Source organism: Littorina saxatilis, linkage group LG13 (genome assembly GCF_037325665.1).
Source record: "Littorina saxatilis isolate snail1 linkage group LG13, US_GU_Lsax_2.0, whole genome shotgun sequence".
Lineage (NCBI taxonomy): Eukaryota > Metazoa > Mollusca > Gastropoda > Littorinimorpha > Littorinidae > Littorina > Littorina saxatilis.
Genome location: NC_090257.1, coordinates 27,989,904 through 28,010,415, shown reverse-complemented (window position 1 = coordinate 28,010,415; position 20,512 = coordinate 27,989,904). Strand labels below are relative to the sequence as shown.

The following is a 20,512-nucleotide window of genomic DNA, read 5'->3' as shown; positions in this document are numbered from 1 at the left end:
TTCCAGTAGTGACATGAACAGTGGGAATAATTATGTTGTATTCCCAATACCAATTCAGCCCCACCCCACCCCACCAATTATCTTGACACCCAAGTCAGGACTCCACCAAAATTCGGCTTTCCGTTCATGCTGCTGCTGATTTCGTGTGTGTATCTGCATGTATCGCATTTACTGAAAAGTTGCTGAGATGTATGATTTCTCATTTACACGGCCCAGTGTGTAAGGAAAACATTGAATACATTGACCTTTTTCACGACAGACAGCTTTTACTTGTATGTAGATTGATGTTTTCCCTTTTTATATTCCTTTTAAAATTGATAAAATTTTTTAAACCCTTCTCGGAACAGCTTTCGCTATTCATGTCCACCCACAGGCGCCGGACTATTCTGAATAACAGCGACTGCTCAAAGACCAACAGCAGACAATGATGAACTCGAACTGCCTGGAATCTGTGTTGCCTGTATCATTGCAACTCGCCTGCATGATCACATTTCTGTATTTGTCATGTACATTCTTACAACCCCGGATACAAAAACAAAAACAAAAACAGAAAATGACGTCACACCTTAAAAAAAACATGGCTTTAATTTAAATGTAGTAGCATTAACACTAAATGTTTGTTATAATGCAGTAAAACTATTACATATCTGATTATTCTTGTTCACCTATTTCGTCTCTTCTACCCACAGAGATATAGAATACATTCTATATATCTATGCCTCTACCCCAGTGCGTGTGTATTGTATGTGCCTCTTGTTTTATTGTCTGGGCACAGGAGCGGCGCTTTCGGCTCTCAGTGTCAAATTTCCATAGGCCGAGGGAAGTGTTTAATTAACCGTATCAAGCACTCGCTTTTCGTGCATTCCGAACGCGTGTACTGGAGTGACTGACAGGAGCTCAAGTTCTCCCTCCCTTAAAAATAAGGGAGTCTGCCGCGACCGCGCCTGAACTGTTTGGGGGGGGGGGTTGCTACTCCTTGTCTTTCTGATCTTTGCTTTCCCTCATAAATGTCAATGATTGTATTCCCAGCTGCAGCAAATTTTTTCATGATTATTTCTTATCTTTCTTCCTCAGAGAAAAAGAAGCGAAAGAGCAAGGGTGGCGATGATTCCATGGATCTCGGGGTAAGTGTACTTGTGTTTTCAGTAACATTCGGGAGTTGAATCAGAACAGTGTCATTTGTCACTGATGATGTTGATGAACTTAATAATTCAGTGTCCGATTCCCTGACCTAACATGTTTTAAATCCAGAAAAATTACAATAAAATATTTATAAGTAAATAAAGTTTACCTTGGGCCAAACATTTTTTGGGGGGTCTTGTCATTGAAATCAAACATTATTGAATTTATTCTTTTATGCCTAATGCTGTTATTGTTAACTTTTTGCTGTTGGCAACTGTCTCACTTTTTCTATTCTACTGTGCAGGAAATACAGAGAACGGAGACGTTCGTGCTGCAACCATCATCCAAAGTTGCACAGCTTGATGCTAGTCAGTGGCCGCTGTTGCTCAAGGTAAACTTCGTGTGTGTGTGTGAATGCTAATATGTGTGATTTAAACCTACATTGTTGGCTTGGATTATAAAACCTTGTAAACAGGTTTGGCGAAATCTGTTGAGTTACTGTGGTAAGACGTCTTTTTGTCTTGTTCTACCCATCTCTTGCGTGTGTACTTTTTCTTGTGGGAGTACAAATTCTCTTCCCCGCCTTTGCAAGCTGAACTCACTTTTTCCACTACTAGGCCCTGAGTATGCACCTTGAATTAGTGTGTTTAGTATGTATGCACCTTGAATTAGAAGCATTGTGCATATCGAAGGCCGCTCCTGAGTGTTTGTGTTTGTTGAGTTTGCGTTCGTCGGTTCGCGATAGTTTATCAGTCGGTCAGTGTTTTGGATTTGAACATGTCGCCAAGGTAAGTGATTTCGGACAAAATGACAGGAACACCGCGAATGTGGACAATGGTAGTAGTGTTGTCGAGTCGATCGAAGCAGACGACATAACAGACGATGGTCACCGCGAATCGAAATCTGCTGAGCCAGAGAATGAAAAGCGTCCTCCAAATCGTGGTTTCCAAGCAAAATGGCTCGCCCTACCCATTGTTTTTATTGGTGTTTTACCAGTCATGTGTCCCAAGGCTTGTCAAGATTAGCAGAAGAGTTTTACTTTCAAGAAATTAAAGTTAAAGGTTTGAAAAAGTTTCAGAGAACTGGTGTCTGATGTAGTTAAATCAGCAAAGCTGATTGTTTCAGTTGCAGTAGGCAACATTTTATCCAGGGGCGGATTAGGGGGTGTTACAGGGGTTCCGGCCACACACACATCCGCCCCCCCCCCCCCCCCCAATTTTTTTTTTTAAATTCTGTCTGTAAAGCCGGGGGAAGAGTTAATTGTCACAGTATGCGACATGTCTTCCTTCTAACCATACTATATGATGTCGGGAGCAGATAAATTATCAGTGAAGATAAATTGCCATTATTTAATACTAACGTTAAAAAAAATAATGAGTGGCTGCTGACACCAGTTGATCATGTTTAAAATCAAGGATAAGCCACAAGACTCCCCCTACGGGACCCTGGACCCCAGGTGTTACCCCCCCCCCCCCCCCCCCCCCCCCCCCGGGCTTAACTGCTCCGCCCCTGTAATCTGTGTTCCTAAGACAATGATTGTATGTATTAGTGTTCCCCTCTTGAGTCTTGTGCTTCAATGTTGTGGTGACTTTGTATGAGCCAAAATAATAGCTGAAAATGTTCCAAGATGTCCTGAAGCTTTCTGACAGTTTCGGCCAAATGTCCCAACATGAAAATGTGGAGCAACACCCCTGAATGTGATGATCTGAAAGTATGAAAGAAGTACATGTATTTTTTCACTGTGCAGGGTTTCAACAAGCTGAACGTCAAGACAAACCACTACACACCCATTCCTAATGGCTGTTCACCACTCCACAGAGCAACAGATGAGTACATCAAGTAAGATCTTTCATTTCTTGCCTGTTGGTTTAAATTTCATATTTGTAGTTCTACCTCCTTATTCGATGGAAACCCCCCGCGGGTTAGGGGGAAGAATTTACCCGATGCTCCCCAGCATGTCGTAAGAGGCGACTAACGGATTCTGTTTCTCTTTTTACCCTTGTTAAGTGTTTCTTGTATAGAATATAGTCCATTTTTGTAAAGATTGTAGTCAAGCAGTATGTAAGAAATGTTAAGTCCTTTGTACTGGAAACTTGCATTCTCCCAGTAAGGTAATTAATACATTGTACAACGTTGCAAGCCCCTGGAGCAAATTTTTGACTAGTGCTTTTGTGAACAAGAAACAATTGACAAGTGGCTCTTTCCCATCTCCCCCCTTCCCTCCGTCGCGATATAACCTTGAATGGTTGAAAACTACGTTAAACACCAAATAAAGAATTGTGGGAAATCTTCAGTTTGAGTGTAGAATACAGAATACAGAATACAGTATTTATTGAGCCAAGTGACATTAAAAAAACATTTTAAGCACAAGGAATTTAGCGTAGTGTTGGTAAAATCACGCACACACACACACCCACACATTCACTGACACACACACACACACGCCCACACATTCACTGACATACACACCAACACACACACGCCCACACTACAGCAGTCACGATCACACCATCACACGCAGGGCAGACATGAGGTAAAACAAATGACAATCATCTATTAAAAGAAAAAGTACAAAGAGTGGTCTAGGATGCTGGTGGAAGGGTCTACACAGAATACAATTTTATAATCTAATGCATAGTTAGAACTAGCCCATCCCCTCCACCCACCCACTCATGAATGACTAAAATAATGCAGCTAAAAATATAGAAAAAAATAAAAATCACACATCAAAGTCCCACTCAACCCCCCCCCCCTCCCCACCACCACCACCACCACCACCACCTAACACTGAGTCACAGGATGTGGTGAGCTCACCGCCAGCAGGATCACCGACTGCGAAGCTGCCCAACTGAGGGATGGGATGCGTTAAGGGAGGAAACAGCTTGGGGGAAGAAAGAGGTCTGGAGACGTCGAGTGCGTGCCCCCAGGGTGGAGTTCCATTAAAAAAAATCTCCAAGGATGTGATTTGGGAGATGAAGTTGTTGAAGTACTGGGAATCAGCTACTCCTTGTTCGTGTTGTTTGGTTTCATGTTCAAGGGCTTCAAAGCTCTTTGGTTTTTCATTCTGGTCAGTCCTTGAAACGGAGAACCTTTTAAGCAGCAATTGCTTCCACATTCTTTCTGTTTGCGTATGAGATTATGCATGCATGTCACATGATGCTATGGCAGAAAATGAATCTGTTGACTCCCAATGTATTTACTTTTAGAGATAATGCATGCAGGTCACATGATTCTATGGCAGAAAATTAACCTGTTAATTTATTTACTTTCAGGAGTGGTTTTATCAACCTTGACAAGCCGGCCAACCCGTCATCTCACGAAGTCGTGGCCTGGATCAAGAGAATTCTGCGTGTGGACAAAACAGGTCACAGCGGCACCCTTGATCCCAAGGTCACAGGCTGTCTCATCGTCTGCATTGAGCGAGCCACGCGTCTGGTCAAGTCACAGCAGAGTGCCGGCAAAGAGTATGTCTGCATTTTCCGTCTCCATAGCCCGGTGAAAGACTACGACAAAGTTGCTCAGGTGAGTGCGGATTTGCCTGTGTTTTTTTGTTGTCATGCATTAAAATCCAAAAACAGATGAGTCCTAGCGTTCCAAAATTGAAAATAATTTTTTTTAAACAAGTCAGGTAGGTTATTGCAACGTTTAATATAAACAAAACGTTCCATTTACATAAAACATATTTTTGTTTTGTCTATGTTAAACGTTCCAGTAACCTGCCTTGTTTTTTATGCACAGTTGCTCATGTGTGTGGGGATGGATAAGCATTGCTTTTCTGTTGCGCACAGAGCTTTTTAAATTAGCAGCTTTTTTTGCTGGTCTTTCTTAAACATGTCTTAATCTTTTTGATGAGTCTGGGGTAATAAAATGTGTACGAAGTCTACATAGGGAGTGGGTTTTGTTCCTGTAACATCATCAGTTTGTTTCTTCCTTCCCAGAACCTGGAGCAGCTGACAGGAGCCATGTTTCAGCGTCCACCTCTGATATCGGCTGTTAAGAGACAGCTACGTATCCGCACAGTCTACAGCTGCAAGATGTTCGAGTACGACATGGACAGGGGCATGGGTCAGTACGCTTAACACAGCGATAGCGTTAAAGTGGAAATTTTCAGTATTTGTAACTGATAAAAATTCCACTGTCTCCTTTCAAGGCTTTGCTTGGTTGACAGTTTTCTGCAGGCTTTAAAAAAAAAAATCTGTTCAGAATTTGTTATATTGCCGACAAATTTAAAGTTTTAACTTTGAATCATGTTCTGACAGCCAGGCCACAGCTTGGTACAGCGGAAACCCCCTTTTAAGACCTCAAAAATCTGAAAAGGAGTCTTACCCCCCGCGGGTTAGGGGGAGTCCCATATTGGTTGGGACGAGAAAGAATTTACCCGATGCTCCCCAGCATGTCGTAAGAGGCGACTAACGGTTCTGTTTCTCCTTTTACCCTTGTTAAGTGTTTCTTGTATAGAATATAGTCAATGTTTGTAAAGATTTTAGTCAAGCAGTATGTTAGAAATGTTAAGTCCTTTGTACTGGAAACTTGCATTCAAAGGTCATATATTGTACTACGTTGCAAGCCCCTGGAGCAATTTTTTGATTAGTGCTTTTGTGAACAAGAAACAATTAACAAGTGGCTCTATCCCATCTCCCCCCTTTCCCTTATCCCATCTCCACCTTTTCCCCGTCGCGATATAACCTTGAATGGTTGAAAACGACGTTAAACACCAAATAAAGAAAGATGAAAAGGAGTCTTAAAATGGAGCAGGGGTGTGCAAATTTAAAAATAAACAACTCACCCACGGGTTAGTAGAATCTCATTTCCAGCTCACCCGGGCAAAAAATAGGTAACCCACTATCCTCCTCACGTTGATGCTTAATCAGGCATCGCCGATGAGCAACGCTGCCATCATGAGAGTTGAGAGTTCCTTTATGATAAGTTGTACAACCCGTAACAAACTCGGACTTAGAATTCGCGAGACTTGGAAAGTTTTTGCAACACTTGCACGTCATGATTCCTGTGCTCTCATCAAACTGTAGCCATGGGAACTCATCACACCAACTAGAAAGAAACGTCCTCTTACGTTTGTGACGATCCTACTCTTTGTCCGTCGCTTGTTTAGTCTTTATCTCAACACTTTTGCTTTCCGCTTTTGAAGTAGAAAACCCGAACCATGGTTGTTTTTCAGTGGCCCGAAACAAATTAGGGAGCGCTTTCTCATTGGTCAAAATGTAAAACTAAACTAAGGGATGTAACTCACATCATTGAAGCAGACGACATTTTCGAACACGATCAATACTTCAGAAAAAGCGCCTTAGAAACAGTACTTACTGTTTGGGCTTCGGTTTGGGCTTTGTTTTCATTATGGAAAACAAGGGGAAATGTATTTTGGCCATTCATTTTCGTAAGGAGTTGGCATTTGAAGCTCTATCTTGAGTTTTGTTTGTGAAATGTTTAGCTAACCCACGGGAATGCTACTCAAAGACCTCAGCTAACCCGGCCAATTTTTAACTCCCCCCGGGTCACGGGTTAGTGGATTTGCACACCCCTGTGGAGATAATTGACAGAAGTGATGAACAGAAAATCTAATGAAAAAAAACAAGGTATGAAGAGGGGGGGGGGGGGGGGGGTCTTAAATCAGGGCGTATTAAAGGGGGTGTTCCACTGTACAGGGTAGGGCATGTATTCTTTATCACACAATATTTTAGCATGGGTGAAACTAACCCGTTAATTGACTGAAATCTGTCAATCTGAAAATAAGTCTGACGGAAATTCCGTCAATCCGCAATTTTACTTGCGGAACGCGTTTTCGAGCTGCTATAGGTCCAATTCATTCTTCTTACTCGGCGTGACGTTATCAAATGGATCGGCTAGCTTTAGCCCTGAGGGGCACAACTCCGCTCATACTCTCTTCGCGCCGCCATATTGGATGCCGTCTTTGTTTTCTTCATTGCACTCTTGTTCTTTTTGCGTATTTCACTGTGTATGCAGACAAAATGAAGAAAACTGTGCATGCATGAGTCCAAAGGGGATCTGCCTTTTTAACACAACAGCACAACATAAAAAGTAAAGCAAGAATACATTATTATATTCATTTATTTATTCTTTATCTCAAATTACCATGCAGACAGTGCACCAAAATTCACAAGATAAAGCTCTCAAGACAGGCAAATGAGGTACAATGCAGCTCAGGTAACTACTGCAAAGTATAATTTTCAAAGCATCCTATCACAGTGTTCACTCTAAAGGCACAACCGATGGACAATTGTTGATTAGCGCACTGCACACAGCAAAAAATAACCAGTTATAATCGTCTTCTCCGCTCAGTAACTTCCTTCCAGTTGTCACCCTGATGGTAAACAACTTTAGGGATCCTAAAGTGTGCCTGCTGACTGCAGTTTTTGGCCACACAACGTGTCATTTTCACTTTTGTCGAGTCGCCACCCAACGCTCAAGCACTGTCAGAGATCGTGCAAGGCATCCAACATGGCGGCGGATGACCAATTCCAGAGAGTTACGACCCGTGATTCTCATACCGCGCGCGCCGAGTAGAAATGCTGTTGTTAACTTGAGTTTCTGCAATGGGCCTATAGTGAACCGGTTGCAGTTTGCCTGGAGACGGAAGCGCTTTTGCCCGTGCTCGCGGTAAGCCCCGTAGGTGAGGTTTCTTCGCTTTCGGATTTGCTCTGCATCACGATAAAAATAAAAAAAAGTTCTCTCACGTTTTGGCAGGCATTACGAAGTGGTGACACGATTTCTGTGACAAAGATGCCGGTTTTGACGGAAAACACACGGACAGATCTTGTTGATGCTGGTCTAGCCAACAAATGGCGATGGGACTGGTTGGAGTTCATGAAACTAAAACTGTGTGTGATAAGTTTGGTGCTTGAAACTCAAGTGCTTTTCCGTGAGAACTTCGCACTATAAGAGATGCTACTGCTTAGTTTCTACTTTGTGCAGTGCTACATCATGCTGTTTGCATGTGTGACATTTTGTTTCATCATTTATTTCAATGCCTGTCTGGCAATGTTTGCTTCTTATAATTTAAATATTTCGAACTTTTATTTCAGTTGTTCAGTTGTTCACTTTCTATTTCATGTAGTATGGCTGTTGTCAATGTTAATTGTTATCAATTGTGTCGTTGTGTTGGAAGATGCAAGTGTGAAAGAATACAAAAGAAAAATGATTACTTCTGTGAATTGTTTTGATTTTGTTTACCCTTTTTACCATTATCATTAGAATCTGAAGGCATTTTTTGACCTGCATGATAGTGTATTTTTTTGCCAGGAAAGGCCACAAAATCACAATGAATAATGCAAAATTTCGTTTTCGGCCGGGGGGTGTTGCCCCCCTGGCCCCCCTAACGGGGCCCTGCACCGTCCCCCGCCAGGGCCTGGGCGGCCCCTGGACCCCTGCCTCAAAAAAATTCAGTCAATTTGATTTTCCTAGGTTTCACCCATGTTTTAGAGTGAAACATGAGTAAGCCTCAGGCACAGTTCAGTAAAGGGCATGCCTCGTTTGTCACACAGGAATCTTCCATGTGAAGTGCGAGGCTGGCACCTACATTCGTACCATGTGTGTTCACCTTGGCCTCTTTCTGGGGGTCGGAGGTCAGATGCAGGAACTGCGGCGAGTTCGCTCAGGCATTCAGTCGGAACAGGTTTGTTGATCTGTGCTTCTTGTCAGTGTGTATTCTCAACCAGTTTTGTGTGCGTGAGTCGTCTGTTTACTATTTTTATTAATATTTTAAGCTCGAGTACAGCGTTTACGCTTGTAAATGAGGGGGAAGTGTGTTGAAGAAAAAGTCTGAACACCATATTTCAAGAAAATTATAATTAGGTTTATTGAAGCTTTTGAAAAAGAGCAGTAGGATTCTTATGCAAAGCTGAGTTATACTTGCATTTGTCTCCAAAACTGTTTAAATATTTGAAGAATATTTGCTACGGTTTAAAGGCTGCCATATTCGTAGCGTTCATTAATTAATTCATATTGTTTACATGTGCCAATAATGTTATAAAACTGTACCTAAGGGGATATAATAACGATTGGCTGTAGCTTTCGAACAAAAAAAAATTTATTTCAGTATTGCAAAGTGGTGTTGATAGTGTCGAATGTAAACAGAACAGTCTCAAACGCCATCTTTGGTTTACGAAACGTCACGAATAGCTTAAGTCCTGGAGAACTGTTGCTAAACACTGCAATAAAGAATTAATTATTTACCCCCCGCGGGTTAGGGGGAAGAATTTACCCGATGCTCCCCAGCATGTCGTAAGAGGCGACTAACGGATTCTGTTTCTCCTTTTACCCTTGTTAAGTGTTTCTTGTATAGAATATAGTCAATGTTTGTAAAGATTTTAGTCAAGCAGTATGTAAGAAATGTTAAGTCCTTTGTACTGGAAACTTGCATTCTCCCAGTAAGGTAATACATTGTACTACGTTGCAAGCCCCTGGAGCAAATTTTTGATTAGTGCTTTTGTGAACAAGAAACTATTGACAAGTGGCTCTATCCCATCTCCCCCGCCTCGCGATATAACCTTCGTGGTTGAAAAGGACGTTAAACACCAAATAAAGAAAGAAAGACTGGTCTCAAATTTCCCCACTGTGTTTTATAAAATAATCATATTATGAAAACACATACATTCTTATCTTAGTTGTTATGTATTCATTGTTAGTAAACATCGGCATTATTCATGTTTTACTTTAAACGCAATCATTGTTATTTATAGATCACAGGCACCTGATGTAAGTAGGTCACACACGTGTAAATGTTGTGCCCAGTCCTTGTTTTTGTTTCTGTTATTATCTTAGTTAGCAGGTCTAGTTGAGCACGTATTAAGTATCATGTACCCACTACTAGTCATTGTGCATTTTAGTTAATGGACTGATGATGTCATTTGTATGGAGTCGACGCACGTGCGAGGATATGTATGTGTGGGAGGGGGGGGGGCGCGGGAGATGGAAGCTTGCTGTATGTATGTAATGTATATATTGTGTGTGATACGTGGAAATGTGATACTATTTATTTGCATGTATGATACAGGTACAAATGTGATAATTGTAGGCTTATACTAGTGATTACTGTGTGTGATACATGAAATGTGATATGAATGCTGTTTTTATATGTTATACTCTTACTTTCTCCCAAGCGCAAGACAAATTCTTCCATGAAAATTGAAGCCAATAAAATTTGAGTTGAGTTGAGTTGAGTTGGGTCCTTTCATCTCGGGTACCACTGTCCAGGAGAGAAATCGGATAATAAAATATCTTGTACTTTCAGGACGGGATGGTGACGATGCACGACGTGAAAGACGCCATGTACATGCACGACGAGATGAAAAGCGACGATTATCTTCGCCGCGCCATCAAACCACTGGAAGCTCTCCTCACCAACCACAAGAAGATCTTCATCAAAGACTCGGCTGTAAGTGTTCTTTAGGTCAAGGCAAATATATTTTTTTCAAGGATTTGCTAGGATTTATTTGCTTCAGCAATGGCAATGAGTATGAAAGTTTGGTGAATAGTAGTTATAAGTAGTCCTTGGCATCAGCTTTCCTCTCATGTGGGAAAAGATTGTAATTCTACCGCAAAAACAGCAACATTTTAGGGTTTCCTCTGCAGAAAAGGAGGGTTCCAAAAATGTTTTGAAATTCACATTCAAAGTAGACAGTCTTATGCAAATCTGAGAACATTTGTAGGTTTCTCATGTTTACGTCTCAGAAATCTGAAGATTCAAAGTAAAGCAGTAGCCCTGTTTCTGGCTTTCTTTGCTTTTGACTAGTGGGTGAAGTTGAACGTTTTGATTTTCAGGTGAATGCTGTGTGTTACGGAGCCAAAGTGATGTTACCAGGTGTGCTTCGTTACTCAGACGGCATCGACCTTAACGAGGAAATTGTCATCGTCACCACAAAGGGCGAAGCTGTGGCACTGGGTGAGTGGCTTGCTGTGTTATCTGTATCTGATGTCCTTGAGAGTAACTACACAATATTTATGTTTAAGTCAAAGTGGTTAGTACGCCTTAATGCAGTGCAGAATTCTTTTGTGTTTGTGTGTGTGGAACTCGCTGTCTCAATCCCCCCCGCGGGTTACGGGGAAGAATTTACCCGATGCTCCCCAGTATGTCGTAAGAGGCGACTAACGGATTCTGTTTCTCCTTTTACCCTTGTTAAGTGTTTCTTGTACAGAAAATAGTCAATTTTTGTAAAGATTTTAGTCAAGCAGTATGTAAGAAATGTTAAGTCCTTTGTACTGGAAACTTGCATTCTCCCAGTAAGGTCATTATTGTACTACGTTGCAAGCCCCTGGAGCATTTTTGTGATGAGTGCTTTTGTGAACAAGAAACAATTAACAAGTGGCTCTATCCCATCCCCCCCCCTTTCCCCATCGCGATATAACCTTGAATGGTTGAAAACGACGTTAAACACCAAATAAAGAAAGAAAAGAAAGCTGTCTCAATGCTGTGTAATATTTTCCTTCTTTTTGTGGCCTGAGAAATATGGGGCATTTGTTGCTGCAGGCGTTGATTTGCCAGTTGGCAACACCAATCCGCATACACACACCAGCTTTTTACACCCTGGTATATTCCGGGGTGCATAGGTTCCACTATCTGTTTGTCTGTCTCTCCATTATCACGTATATCTCTGGTGTTTAGGCCAAACAAAACTATATGTTGGTTTAGGGTAACGTGACCAAAAAAGATAGGGTCGGTGGGTCAGCTTTTTTATTTCATGTTTAATATATATATTTTTTTTGACTCACATGCGAAGCAAAAGTGAGTCTATGTACTCACCCGAGTCGTCCGTCCGTCCGTCCGGACGTCCGTCCGTCCGGAAAACTTTAACGTTGGATATTTCTTGGACACTATTCAGTCTATCAGTACCAAATTTGGCAAGATGGTGTATGATGACAAGGCCCCAAAAAACATACATAGCATCTTGACCTTGCTTCAAGGTCAAGGTCGCAGGGGCCATAAATGTTGCCTAAAAAACAGCTATTTTTTACATTTTTCACATTTTCTCTGAAGTTTTTGAGATTCAATACCTCACCTATATATGATATATAGGGCAAAGTAAGCCCCATCTTTTGATACCAGTTTGGTTTACCTTGCTTCAAGGTCAAGGTCACAGGAGCTCTTCAAAGTTGGATTGTATACATATTTTGAAGTGACCTTGACCCTGAACTATGGAAGATAACTGTTTCAAACTTAAAAATTATGTGGGGCACATGTTATGCTTTCATCATGAGGCACATTTGGTCACATATGATCAAGGTCAAGGTCACTTTGACCCTTATGAAATGTGACCAAAATAAGGTAGTGAACCACTAAAAGTGACCATATCTCATGGTAGAAAGAGCCAATAAGCACCATTGTACTTCCTATGTCTTGAATTAACAGCTTTGTCTTGGATGACCTTGACCTTGGGTCAAGGTCACATGTACTTTTGGTAGGAAAAATGTGTAAAGCATGTGAGTCGTATGGGCTTTGCCCTTCTTGTTTAAAAATAATAATTTAGTCGATTTTAAAGGTTATAGTCTCGGTATGGTTTGCAAAATGTGCTTAGTTTTTTTTAGAAATGAAAACAAGTTTTAGGGTCGGCGTGAAAAAAATAGGGTCAGTCGGGTTACCTTAAACCAACATATATTTTTGTTAGAGTTCTATTCAGCTGATCTTTGAATTGCATGGTGGTCTGCCGTTCGTTTTTCCTAGAAATGTGTGTTTGGTTGTGCAAGGTTAATGTGTATGTGTATATTTTCAGCCATTGCCCTGATGACGACGGCCACAATGGCATCGTGTGACCACGGAATTGTGGCCAAGATCAAACGAGTCATCATGCAGAGAGACCTGTATCCACGCAAGTGGGGGCTCGGGCCTATGGTGAGATTTACTTTACTGCAGATGATTGCTAATCAAAGCTAAATCTAAAAGGAGCAGTGTGCTGACATTATTCCCCAACAAAATTGCTAATCAAAAGCCAAATCTAAAAGGTGAAGCTAACATTCCAAAATGAATTAAAAGAAAAATCCAGGATTAGGACAGATTTTGCCTTGTGGAATGTGTAGTATTTTTAACGTTTAATAAAGTAGAATCAAGAAATTCCTCGAACAGATAAATTCCATAAATAACTCCGGATAGGTTGTGAAAGAGTGTATACCCTTGCTTTTAATAAGGCATGGTTTTTGCACGTGCTTCTTATCCACGTGTTTCAGACACACCCCTTGCTAGTGACTGGCCTGTAATGTCACGTGTTTCAGACACACCCCTCGCTAGTGACTGGCCTGTGATGTCACGTGTTTCAGACACACCCCTTGCTAGTGACTGGCCTGTGATGTCACGTGTTTCAGACACACCCCTTGCTAGTGACTGGCCTGTGATGTCACGTGTTTCAGACACACCCCTTGCTAGTGACTGGCCTGTGATGTCGCGTGTTTCAGACACACCCCTTGCTAGTGACTGGCCTGTGATGTCACGTGTTTCAGACACACCCCTTGCTAGTGACTGGCCTGTGATGTCGCGTGTTTCAGACACACCCCTTGCTAGTGACTGGCCTGTGATGTCACGTGTTTCAGACACACCCCTTGCTTGTGACTGGCCTGTGATGTCACGTGTTTCAGACACACCCCTTGCTAGTGATTGGCCGATAATGTCACGTGTTTCAGACACACCCCTTGCTAGTGATTGGCCGATAATGTCACGTGTTTCAGACACACCCCTTGCTAGTGATTGGCCGATAATGTCACGTGTTTCAGACACACTCCTAGCTAGTGACTGGCCTGTGATGTCACATGTTTCAGACACACCCCTTGCTAGTGACTGGCCTGTGATGTCACGTGTTTCAGACACACCCCTTGCTAGTGACTGGCCTGTGATGTCACGTGTTTCAGACACACCCCTTGCTAGTGACTGGCCTGTGATGTCACGTGTTTCAGACACACCCCTTGCTAGTGACTGGCCTGTGATGTCACGTGTTTCAGACACACCCCTTGCTTGTGACTGGCCTGTGATGTCACGTGTTTCAGACACACCCCTCGCTAGTGACTGGCCTGTGATATCTCGTGTGAAAGTTCAGCTCACTAACAGCAAGGGTATTCACTCTTTCACAACCCATACAAACCTGACAGAGTTATTTGTGAACATTGTCTATTCAGTGCCAATGGCTAGCATCATGAAACTTCACAAGTGCTCAGGAAGGGGTTATGTCAGATACTGACAGACAAGCTTTAATGTTCAGAAATTGCACACCTTTAGGTACCACCAGATGTTAATTTGCTTGACCAAATGCATGGTTGTTGCTTGCCATCTTAAAAGCTATGTTCAAGTTTCATAAGCACTCTGTAGAATCGACCATAACCATTTACTCGTACTGTTCTGTTGCATTTTGTGGATGAAGTAGGTGCCAGATATGTGTCTCAGACCTGGGAACCCATATGGTTTCTCCGTATTTTGTATGCATGATTGTCTAGAATACGATCAGTACGGCCATTGGAAAAAATAATACGATGAGAAAAATTCCTGGACTACTTTTCTTCACAAGCACAACCCTAAGCGGATCCAGACACATGATTACAGTTTTTGTCAGAAAACATTGAAATACGTATTTGTTTTAAATGTATTGGTAAACTTAACTTACAGTGCCACAGACGCGTGTGAAGCATGTTTGAATCATGGATGTTCAAATGTAGTGTGGTATACGCTCATTTTACTAAAAATACACCAAGTTTGTTTGAGAATTCTCCAAGTGCAAAACAGGGGTTCCCAAATGTGTCGATGGCAACTGCCAGTACTTTACTAATACCGTTTGTGGTGTGACTGTTTCAGGCAGTACAGAAGAAGGGCATGATTGCAAAAGGCTTGTTGGACAAGTACGGCAAAGTGAACGAGAAGACGCCCAAAGATTTCGCCAAGACCTTGCAGGACGTCAGGTTGGTTTTACATACCCAGTGATCATGGCAGCCACTTTTCAAACCTGTATGCATGAACCCTGGCTTTCACACAAACCAGTCGCTCTTGTTACCCCGATCAGTCAAAACAAGTCTGAAAAAAATTGTAATTGTATTTATCGGGAGAGAGAAAAGAGTCTGATGAAACGTCAGCCTGTATTGTATGACTGGTTGCCAATTTCATTTCTGATATTTCCCCCATAAAATAGCAGAATTTTCCGGTGAACGTGATCCCTAAATACTTTTATTAGACCTAGCGAGAAAAGGTGTCCCAAACATTAGTTCCCCTAGTTTCATTTTGTAGCGTTGCTTTATGCATGAAAGAAACAGGTTTGTGAAGATGTTTGCATATCAGACATAACCATAAACAAATCTTCAGTGGGTTGCATTTGTGTGCTTGAAGACACATACCCTCAGCATTGGAATGAACGATAAAACTGGTTAAAATTCTGTTTGTGTGCACAAGGAAATGTTTGTATCGCCCGTAGCATTAGAGAGCGTGGGGCCACAGGTCAGTCAACTGCAGTGATGTTTCCCTGTCAGCTGCGGTGTTACACTTGTGGCAGAGAGAATGGGGGTAGCTGCTTGCTGACGCTCGCCGTTTTGGTGTAGTGTTGGCTGGGTGGATCTACCCTTTACTGCACCTGAGAGTTGGCCACCCACTTCTCTGTGTCTGTGGTCATAGTAAATGGTGCTGACATTTCATAAAACATGCCTGCTCAAAGTTCTTTCCTCAGGATATTTTTATACTGGATGTGACACAATCACTTTAGAAACTGTTTATGCAGAAAAAGAAGAAACAAGTCGCGTGAAGCGATGTAAAAACATTTAGTCTATCTGTTGGCATCAAACTAAATTAAGATTATCTTTTTAAAAAAACCGTCATTAGCGACAATTCAGATAGTCTCGGTTAACCATAATTGAAGACCGAGACGGGTCACGCTCGTCTCTGCGAAGCATACGAACATCATACTCAACCTTTTCTCTTTAATTCTGAGCGCGTTTTTAAAGTAAACATAACATATCTATATATTTTTGAATTCAGAAGATGAGGAATACAGTGCAATAATTTTTTGATCTGCCGGTAGCATTAAAGTGCGTTAGACCACAGGTAAGTCAACTGCAGTGATGTTTCCCTGTCAGCTGCGGTGTTACACTTGTGGTAGAGAGAATGGGGGTAGCTGCTTGCTGATGCTCGCCGTTTTGGTGTAGTGTTGGCTGGGTGGATCTACCCTTTACTGCACCTGAGAGTTGGCCACCCACTTCCCTGTGTCTGTGGTCATAGTCAATGGTGCAGACACTTCATACACACCGATCGCGTTGAGTGAAAATTTTCTGTATTTTACCACAAACAGTTATAGAATTGAAATTGGCAACTGGTCATAAAAATCGTAAGATTTGAGGACGACTCTTAGCTTTGCAAGGCAGGAAATTTGTTCCTTGACTTGTATGTTATCTATGATGAAACATCTGCCAGGACTTGTCTGCTCGATGTGTTCTTTCCTCAGGACATTTTGATACTTGGTGTGACACAATGACTTTGGACACTGTTTATGTAGAAAAAGTGGAGAGAAAAAAAGGGCTTAAAAGAACCAACTTTGGCTTGTAACCAACTGTCCAACTGCTTTCGGGTCATGCAACGCTTATAGTTATAGATACAGTGGTACCTCCCTTTACGACCCCTCTCTTTTACGGGTCCCTCAATATTGCGACCGACTTTTCTCTGGCGGATTTTTTCTCCTTCTTTTTCTTAGTATTTCTCACCTCCATATTACGTCCCCCTCTCTAATACGACATACGACCGTCCATACGTGGACTTATAACGACTTTTCCCAAAATTATCACGGGTTTGGTTTACTCCAACTTATATCTCCAGTCGAGTCAGTGCGCGATACGGACACAAACTCGTGGTGAAATCCTGTCCGTGTACATCACTTCGGCACGCTAACGGCTGAAGCCATGGTTTTTCGTTTCTATTTCAGGTCATTACTTTATTTTGAATAGATAAAGGTCATTGGCCAGATGCCTGCTTCATTTCACAAAGAACTGGGCATGAACCATTTAAACACGCAAAGTTACAGAAACGTTATGAAAGTAATCCGAACATCAAACCAAAACCGAAAGTTGTGGTGACGTCATGAAATTTTGCGATGTACGTATGCAAATCGCGTGTAAACATTTTCGGTCTAGCTGACAATGGCGGCCGACGAACATGGGTTTTGAAATCTGGAACTGTTCTTGGTTTTCCCCGATCCGTGACCGAATGACGCGATATACAACCACGCGTTCGTTTGAATCAATAAATTCTCCTCAGAATCCCGTCGGTGAAGTTCGAAGGTGAGTAGTGGAGTGTCCTAAATTACTCAACTCTGTGGACAGTCCGTAGTGCAGTTGTCCCTTGAATGAGTGAGTCAAGTTTCATCGTGAAAACTGACGCTTTTGGCTACAATTTTACATCAGTTTCAACACACTGCCGCGGTTCTAATTCGTTTTGTTCCTCGCGTTTGGGACACTTTTCTTTGTTTTTAACCAATTCGTTGCTGGGTATCGTATGACTATGATTAGTAGCTGGTATCGACATCGATGTGCATGTTTTGGGACCGCATGCTTTCGTTCGACCTCAGTTTGTTTATTTCAAACCTTAACCCACGAGTAGTTACGGGGCTTGATTAAACAAGCAAGAAAACTGAGTAATTAATTGAATAGAAAACAGGTTACCATAATCGTTTAAGGAAAGAATAACATTACTTTGTGGGCGGCATCGATCAAAACGCCAATGTCATTCCGGATCATTAATCATTCTTCTTCTTCTTCTGCGTTCGTGGGCTGAAACTCCCACGTACACTCGTGTTTTTTGCACGAGTGGAATTTTACGTGTATGACCGTTTTTTACCCCGCCATTGAGGCAGCCATATGCCGTTTTCGGAGGAAGCATGCTGGGTATTTTCGTGTTTCTATAACCCACCGAACTCTGACATGGATTACAGGATCTTTTTCGTGCGCACTTGGTCTTGTGCTTGCGTGTACACACGGGGGTGTTCGGACACCGAGGAGATTCTGCACACAAAGTTGACAGAAATAAATCTCTCGCCGAACGAGGGGACGAACTCACACTGACAGCGACCAACTGGATACAAATCCAGCGCTCTACCGACTGAGCTACATCCCCGCCCATTATTGATCATTGATAACAAAACAATCCTCCATGTTACGACCCCTCCATATGACGACCGAATTTCAGTTACATTTTCAAAGTCGTGAGACAGAGGTATCACTGTAGCCCTAATCCTGTCCTTATATTAGGAGTGTCTTATTAAACTTGCCCCTAGCTTCAATTTGTAGAAGAAGAATTTGTCTTGCGCTTGGGAAAAAGTAAGAGTATAACGTATAAAAACAGCATTCATATCACATTTCTCCCGCAGTGGGGCACTGCGGTTATGAAATTAAAGGCCCCTCCTGTTTTTGGAACCGCAGGAGCTTTCTAGTTTGCTGTTAGGTAGATTTTTGGTTCCTCTTTCCTGTCATGCTCTCTTTTTCTTCATGAATTCTTTTCTTTTTTCTGCCTTCTTGCTCATTCACCTGTATTTTTTCCAAAAAATCTCTTCTCTTGCCGCTTGTCTCGCGATTCATGTATGGTTTGATCTGTTAGTGTTCTGATGTGGGTCCAGCAGTAGATGGGTTAAGCCTATTTTAACATACTGGAAACTGGTAATCTTCTAGTAGGTGTTAATTTAGTTTTACTAAAGCCTGCTGGGACACAAGTAATGGGTTGGTGCATTTGTAAACAGGAATCGCTTGACAAGTGGCCCCCTTCATCCCCCCCTTCCTCGTCCTGATATGGCTCTGCGTAGTCGGCTGGACGTTAAGCAACAAATAAACAAACAAATATCACATTTCATGTATTCCACACAGTAATCACAAGTATAAGCCTACAATTATCACATTTGTACCTGTATCATACATGCAAATAAATAGTATCACATTTCCACGTATCACACACAATATATACATTACATAACATACAGCAAGCTTCCATCTCCCGCGCCCCCCCCCCCCCCCTCCCACACATACATATCCTCGCACGTGCGTCGACTCCATACAAATGACATCATCAGTCCATTAACTAAAATGCACAATGACTAGTAGTGGGTACATGATACTTAATACGTGCTCAACTAGACCTGCTAACTAAAATAATAACAGAAACAAAAACAAGGACTGGGCACAACATTTACACGTGTGTGACCTACTTACATCAAGTGCCTGTGATCTATAAATAACAATGATTGCGTTTAAAGTAAAACATGAATAATGCCGTCGCGATATAACCTTCGTGGTTGAAAACGACGTTAAACACCAAATAAAGAAAGAAAGAATCTTAATACATGGGGCCACAGGTCAGTCAACTGCAGTGATGTTTCCCTGTCAGCTGCGGTGTTACACTTGTGGTAGAGAGAATGGGGGTAGCTGCTTGCTGACGCTCACCGTTTTGGTGTAGTGTTGGCTGGGTGGATCTACCCTGTACTGCACCTGAGAGTTGGCCACCGACTTTCCTGTGTCAGTGGTCATAGTCAATGGTGCAGACATACACATACACACAGGTCATGTTATCTGAAAATTCCCAGTATATATATGACAATAATAATTGGAATGTACCAGTAACTGGCCATACTCGCACACACTGGTAACTACATGTAGTTGGTATCTTTTTTTACGATTTACATTTTTGAGTCACTTGAGAAAAAGTGACTATGTAATCGGTCAGTGTTAGTCTGTCCGGCCGGCCGGCCGTCCGTAGACACCACCTTAACGTTGGACTTTTCTCGGAAACTATCAAAGCGATCGGGCTCATATTTTGTTTAGTCGTGACCTCCAATGACCTCTACACTTTAACGATGGTTTCGTTGACCTTTGACCTTTTTCAAGGTCACAGGTCAGCGTCAAAGGAAAAATTAGACATTTTATATCTTTGACAAAGTTCATCGGATGTGATTGAAACTTTGTAGGATTATTCTTTACATCAAAGTATTTACATCTGTAGCCTTTTACGAACGTTATCAGAAAAACAAGGGAGATAACTAGCCTTTTCTGTTCGGCAACACACAACTTAACGTTGGGCTTTTCTCGGAAACTATAAAAGTGACCGGGCTCAAATTTTATGTGAACGTGACTCCCAGTGACCTCTACACTTTGACGTCTGCTTTGGTGACCTTTGACCTTTTTCAAGGTCACAGGTATGTCTTGAAGGAAAAAAATTAAAATATCATATCTCTGAAACTATTCATCGGATTTGATTCAAACTTTATAGGATTATTCTTTACATCAAATTATTTACATCTGTATTGTGTTGTGAATAGCAATTTCTTCCTGTCCATCTGATGCCTCATATAATATTCAGAACTGCGAAAGTGACTCGATCGAGCGTTTGCTCTTCTTGTTTTTTTTTTAATGTAATAATTTGATTTGA

At 41.9% G+C, this 20,512-nt stretch overlaps 1 protein-coding gene, 1 long non-coding RNA gene and 2 other non-coding genes across 4 annotated transcripts in view; all 4 read left to right on the top strand.

Annotated features, from left to right (window-relative positions):
• The window catches only part of LOC138945443 (uncharacterized), an 83,121-nt gene that overhangs the window by 41,346 nt on the left and 21,263 nt on the right, over nucleotides 1–20,512 (top strand). The window lies entirely within an intron of this gene.
• The window catches only part of LOC138945439 (H/ACA ribonucleoprotein complex subunit DKC1-like), a 31,109-nt gene that overhangs the window by 4,159 nt on the left and 6,438 nt on the right, over nucleotides 1–20,512 (top strand). Inside the window, exons 2-11 of the mRNA XM_070316867.1 lie at nucleotides 1,075–1,124; nucleotides 1,427–1,513; nucleotides 2,870–2,961; nucleotides 4,395–4,644; nucleotides 5,061–5,187; nucleotides 8,640–8,770; nucleotides 10,388–10,531; nucleotides 10,918–11,038; nucleotides 12,864–12,982; nucleotides 14,924–15,027. Coding sequence (XP_070172968.1) covers nucleotides 1,075–1,124; nucleotides 1,427–1,513; nucleotides 2,870–2,961; nucleotides 4,395–4,644; nucleotides 5,061–5,187; nucleotides 8,640–8,770; nucleotides 10,388–10,531; nucleotides 10,918–11,038; nucleotides 12,864–12,982; nucleotides 14,924–15,027 — 1,225 coding nt within the window. The remainder of the gene's footprint in view (nucleotides 1–1,074; nucleotides 1,125–1,426; nucleotides 1,514–2,869; nucleotides 2,962–4,394; nucleotides 4,645–5,060; nucleotides 5,188–8,639; nucleotides 8,771–10,387; nucleotides 10,532–10,917; nucleotides 11,039–12,863; nucleotides 12,983–14,923; nucleotides 15,028–20,512) is intronic.
• Nucleotides 16,150–16,347, top strand: LOC138946454 (small nucleolar RNA SNORA74). The gene has a single exon (XR_011449318.1). It is a non-coding gene; the product is annotated as a small nucleolar RNA SNORA74 (small nucleolar RNA).
• LOC138946453 (small nucleolar RNA SNORA74) lies at nucleotides 19,436–19,633 on the top strand. The gene has a single exon (XR_011449317.1). It is a non-coding gene; the product is annotated as a small nucleolar RNA SNORA74 (small nucleolar RNA).